Source organism: Orycteropus afer, unplaced genomic scaffold (assembly GCF_000298275.1).
Source record: "Orycteropus afer afer isolate SDZICR_OR568_19922 unplaced genomic scaffold, OryAfe1.0 scaffold00046, whole genome shotgun sequence".
Lineage (NCBI taxonomy): Eukaryota > Metazoa > Chordata > Mammalia > Tubulidentata > Orycteropodidae > Orycteropus > Orycteropus afer.
Window position 1 is genome coordinate 12,846,716 of NW_006921633.1, and position 6,059 is coordinate 12,852,774.

A 6,059-nucleotide genomic window follows, 5' to 3' on the forward strand; every position below is an offset into this window, starting at 1 on the left:
CCTTATTTATCATATTTAATGTGCATTCAAAAACAGCATCAAATATTTGAGGTATTTCTGCAGTTATGTGTCCTCCTAACTTGTTGACAATAGTAGCCATAGTACTAAGAACCTCTGGTTCTCTAGCAGCTGGGACATTTCTTTGATAATCAATGAGAACTGCATCCAAGAGAGGAGGAACAAAATTTTCAGCTACCTATTGAAAAAATAGATTTAAGTTTAAAGTTAGGCACTTGCTTACTATTATGCACAACTAAGTTACTCTGGCCTATATGATTTAGATTGATGATGAGAAAATTCTGTGCTTTGGTTAGGTTCCCTCCATTACCTTTTTTTTTTTTAAAGCCAAAGAAACCAGTAAATCAGGTAATGGCTAAAAAGTGCCATGGACAGTGTATTTCAAATCTACTCTTCTGAAGCCCAAATTGGGAAAGTGATTGAAGCCCAAATTGGGAAAGTGATTGGTCCCAAGATTCTAAGAATGCTGTAAATGTGGTATAAATAACATTAAAGTGATTAAAGTCCTTCCAACATGATATATATTAGAGTTTCTTACATGGATGATAGTTATCTATTGGAAACAAGGAACTCATCTATCCAGACCACTAGTAAACACACGCTAAAATTTGAACTTAATGAGTTCTAATTGGAAAATATTTAAATAGCTACTTGTAAATTACTAACTTAACAATTCTTTCAATTCATTCTACCTTGTGTTTTCAAGTTTTAAATACAATCCAACCACATAATACATATTCAAAACTGTTAAATGTTTACATTAACTACTTTTAGAATACAAAGGCAGGTGTTTGTATGTGGAGCAAGCACCCCAGTGTGGGTTGGCTGGGTAAGCAAGAAGGGCACTGGAGACCAGGAAATGAGGAGAGCAGTTTGGAACAGCTAAGAGAGACAAACTGTGAGTATATGTCATTCTGTGGTGGCTTGAGTGTTGTTGTGAGGCTGGAGGCTATACCAACGGTGTTTCAAATGCCAGCAGGGTTACCCATGGTGGACAAGTTTCTTGGGAGGCAGCATGTTTGGCCTCACAAGAAAAGGCCTTGGGCTAGTGATGGTGATTCTGTCTTCCTCTTGTGGGATTAGAGATCAGAAGATGTGGCTCTCTTGCCCCCTTGGCATACCCCTAATAAGGAAGACCAGTTAATACCACTATTCAAATTTACGCACCAATAACCAAATCCAAAGATGAGGAAATTAAAGACTTTTACCAACTTCTTCAGTCTGAAATTGACAGAACATGTCAATTAAGATGTGTTAATTATTACTGGTGATTGCAATGCAAAAGTTGGAAACAAAGAAGAATCACCAGTGGCTGGAAAATACAGCCTCGGCGACAGTAATAACATTGGAGATCGCATGATAAAATTATGCAAGACCAATGACTTACTCATTGCAAATACATTTTTTCAACACAAATGGCAGGATTACATGTGGACTCTGCCAGATGGAGTACACAGGAAACAGACTGACTACATCTGTGGCAAGAAGTAATGGAGAAGTTCACCATCTTCAGCCCAAACCAGGCCAGGAGCTGACTGTGGAACAGCCCATCAACAGCTCATATGCAAGTTCAAGTTGAAGCTGAAGACAATTAAAAGAAGTCGGTAAGAGCCAAGATATGACCTTGATTATATCCCTCTTGAATTTAGAGACCATCTAAAGAATAGATTTGATGCTCTGAATACCAGTGACCAAAAACCAGAGGAATGGTGGGACGACATCAGGACCATCACTGATGAAGAAAGCAAAACATCACCAGAAAGACAGGAAGGAAGAAAAGACCAAAATGGATGTCAGAAAAGACTCTGAAACTTGCCCTTGAACAGAGAATAGCTAAAGCAAATGGAAGAATCAACAGGATAAAAAAGCTGAACAGAAGATATCAAAGAGCAGCTTGAGAAGACAAAGTCAAATTATTATAATGAAATGTGCAAAGACCTGGAGTTAGAAATCCAAAAGGGAAGAACATGCTTGGCATTTCTCAAGCTGAAAGAACTGAGGAAAAAATTTAAGCCTCACATTGCAATACCGAAGGATTCTATGGGCAAAATGATGATGCACGAAACATCAAAAGAAAATGGATGGAATACACAGTCACTATACCCAAAAGAACTGGGAGATGAACATCCATTTCAGGAGGTAGCATATGATCAAGAACCAATGGTACTGAAGAAAGAAGTTGAAGCTGCACTGAAGGAACTGGTGAAAAACAAGGCTCCAGGAATTGACAGAATACCCATTGAGAGGTTTCAACAAAACGATGCAATGCTGGAGGCACTCACTTGGCTATGCCAAGGGATTTGGAAGACAGCTACCTGGCCAGCTGACTAAAAGAGAACCATATTTGTACTCATTCTAAAGAAAGGTGATCCCACAGAATGTGGAAATTATTGAACAGTATCATTAAATCACACTCAAGTAAAATGCTACTGAAGATAATTCAAAAATGTTTGCAGCAGTACACTGAGAGAACGTCCAAAAATGCAAGGTGGATTTCAGAAGGGGATGTGGAGTGTGGTATCAGAGCCGAAGTCAGATGGATCTTGGCTCAAGGCAAAGAATACCAGAAAGATTTGTGTTTTACTGACTATGATGCAAAGGCATTCGATTGTGTGGATCATAGCAAACTGTACATAATACTGAGAAAAAGAGGAATTCCAGAACACTTACTTAATTGGACTCATGAGGAACCTGTACACAGACCAAGACACTGTTGTTCAAACAGAACAAGGGTATGCTGCGTAGTTTAAAATCAGGAAGGGAGTGGATCAGGGTTGTGTCCTTTCTCCATACTTATTCAGTTCGTATGCTGAGCAAATAATCCAAGAAGCTGGACTATATGAAGAACATGGCATCAGATTGTAGGAAGGATTGTTAACCACCTCAGTACACAGACAACACAACTTTGGATTGCTGAAAGTGAGGATTACGTGGAACATTTACTGATGAAAATTAAAGACGGCAATCTGCAGTATGGATTACACCTCAATATAAAGAAAATAAAAATCCTCACAACTGGACCAATAAGCAGCATCATGATAAATGGAGAAAAGATTGAAGTCGTCAAACATTTCTTTTATATTACTTGGTTCTACAATCAATACCAATGGAAGCAGTAGTCAAGACATCAAAAGACATGCTGCACCGGGCAAATCTGTTGCAAAAGACCTCTTTAAAGTACTGAAGAACAAAGGTATCTCCTTGAAGACTAAGGTGTACTTAACCCAAGCCATGGTATTTTCAATCGCCTCATATGCATGTGAGAACTGGACAATGAATAAGGGAGAATGAAGAAGAGTTGATGCTTTCAAGTTGTGTTGGCAAAGAATGCGGAACGTACCATGGAGTGCTAAAAGACTAACAGATCTGTCCTGAAAGAAGCGCAGATGCTCCTTCGAAGCTGAGAATGGTCAGACTTCATCTCACATACTTTGCTAATGTTGTCATGACCATTGTCTGGAGAATAATGTCATGCTGGGTAAAGTGGAGGGTCAATGAAAGCAGGTAAGGACCTCAACGAGATGGACTGACATGGTGGCTGCAGCAATGTGCTCAGGTACAGTAGGGTTTGTGAGGCTGGCACAGGATCAGGCAGTGTTTCGTTCTGTTGTACATAAATTTGCTATGAGTTGGAGATGACTCAATGGCAGATAACAAGAACAACCAACAACAAAACCTTTAGAATCCCCTAATAATTGTATTCTGAACAAATTTCCTGAAGAATATTTCTTTATTAAGGAGTAACACTGAAACTTCAAAATCAGGGAAGCATACCTGTCAGCCACTATTTCAAACAGCAATCGTTACAATTTATTTTGGCAAAACAGTCCCAAGGCTAAATGAAAATATGTAACAACAACTAAATATAACTCACATCATTTCAAGTTGAAGCATATTTCTCTTTCTGGAAATCATTTAAGAGTAAAATGAGTAAGAGTAAAACACTTTCAAACCTTCAATCTGGAAAGCAAACTAATTATAGCTTTTTAAGTAACTAGATTTATAAACTGTTCTCAAAATTCTAAGGAATGTAAACATTGCATTTGAATTCCATTAATTTAAATTTTCCTCCCTATCCACAGAAAAATAAAAACGACCCAATATTTTATTTATCTTGTTATTACCATCCTGCCCTCATCGATTCATAGCAATGTTTTTGGAAGATGATAAATTACTGTTGGTCAAGTACTCTCATAAAAATAAGAGTGCAATAAAATAATCTCATATGTAAGCATCTAAATTACTTTTACATTAGCTAAGTGGATAAACAGGTAGACATAGCATATTTCAGAGAATGCAGAATAAACTTAAAATACAAGGGAAAAAATAGTTAGATAATATCTCTTACCATCTGTGGATCATTGGAGCGGCTCACCCAACCAGATATTAACTTTAAAGTTTCCCTTTTCACTGTTCGCATACTTCTTATCAGTGGTTGTTTTGTAACCATCTCACCTGAAAAAGATAATGGAATGGAATCTAATTTGACAACTAAAATTGTACAGTGATAGTTACATGTGCTTCAGGTGCTATTAGTTCCCATTTACCATTAAAAAACTTAAAGTCAAGATTACACAAATGAATTTACCAGAAAAACTTTATGATTAATTTTACAGTAATTCAGAAGCACCTACCATTAGCTTGAATAGCTGCAGAAATATTTTCACTGAGGCACTTGTATACATTAAGCATATCTAAATAAATTCTTCCAAGCTGAATTACAAAGGGGTGTCCAACAGCTTTGCAGGCTCTCACATTTGTTTTTAATATACTACCAAGTTGCTTGACTGTTTCAGGATCTTTAAGTATGTCCACATTCTGTGAAGATACAAATTCCAATTAGCAAATGGTATTTTTTAATGTAATTGCTTACAACAAAAAAATACCTCCTTTGCTCCAAACCACCATCACGTTTATAATCCAAAAGCATAAAACAAGTTTGTTGTTGTTGTTATGTGCCATCGAGTCGGACCTGACTCATAGCGACCCCTTCCTTGGGTTTCGGAGGTAGTATAACTACCCCATCTTCCTTCCAAGGAGTGGCTGGTGGGTTTGAACCGCCAGCCTTCTGGTTAGCAGTCAAGTGTCTTAGGCACGATGCTACCACAGCTCCCAAAACAAATACTATTGTTGTTATTTGCCATCGAGTCGGACCGACCCATAAAGACCCCTCCTTGGGTTTCCAAGGCATTATTACTTCGGAAGTAGATTGTCCAACCTTCCTTCCGAGGAGTGGCTGGTGGGTTTGAACCGCCAGCTTTCTGGTTAGCAGTCAAATGCCTTAGGCACTACGCTATCAGAGCTCCTAAAACAAATATAGATGTCTTTATTACTTATATCTGCCAAGAATAGAGTGAAACATTCTTAATTCATCATCTAAACAAAAGAAAAATACAATGTGATTTTTTAATGTGCCAAAAAACTCAGACAAAAGCACGTGTGGATATATACATTTCAAAAGTACCAAATTCACTACTTTTGTTAAGTAACCTTGTCTTCAATCCTATTAAAAGTTCAGTAAGTAATAAAACTTACTTTGGTTGCTTGCTGGATTATACTGTCCCACACTTGATTAGGAAGTAGCATGTATTTTTCTATCAAATGTTCTTGTACTGTTTGGTCTGTCTGTGCACCAATCATGTACCCCACAGCTTCATAAAATGTATGAACCTATTTTAAAAGGAGAGATATTACTTTTATACTTTCTAATAAAACACACACAATTTATATATGTTAGGGATGATTTATATTGGGTAGGGCAACAGCCTAACAAACCTCTGGTTAAGTTTCTGGCTCTATACAAGAGATACTACAACTGAATTCAGTAGGTATTCTATTTCCACCGTGAAGTCTGATTAATATGATTACTGTTTTCTGGAATAACATGCTTAGTGTTTTACATACCTGTTGAGGCTGAAGATCACAAATTATAGTGTTAATGTTGTTCAAAATCTCATCAATAAATGGCATTACTTCTCCAACCTGAACTTGAACGAAATGTCTGCGGCATTTCTGTGCTATTTTAATGAAAGTATCACAAG

General features: G+C 37.3%; 1 protein-coding gene across 1 annotated transcript in view; it reads right to left on the reverse strand.

Moving 5' to 3' along the window:
- XPO1 (exportin 1) overlaps positions 1-6,059 on the reverse strand; it is a 55,283-nt gene that overhangs the window by 2,729 nt on the left and 46,495 nt on the right. Inside the window, exons 16-20 of the mRNA XM_042780563.1 lie at positions 5,923-6,058; positions 5,554-5,688; positions 4,653-4,836; positions 4,367-4,473; positions 8-196 (exon numbers count right to left, since the gene is read on the reverse strand). Coding sequence (XP_042636497.1) covers positions 8-196; positions 4,367-4,473; positions 4,653-4,836; positions 5,554-5,688; positions 5,923-6,058 — 751 coding nt within the window. The remainder of the gene's footprint in view (positions 1-7; positions 197-4,366; positions 4,474-4,652; positions 4,837-5,553; positions 5,689-5,922; position 6,059) is intronic.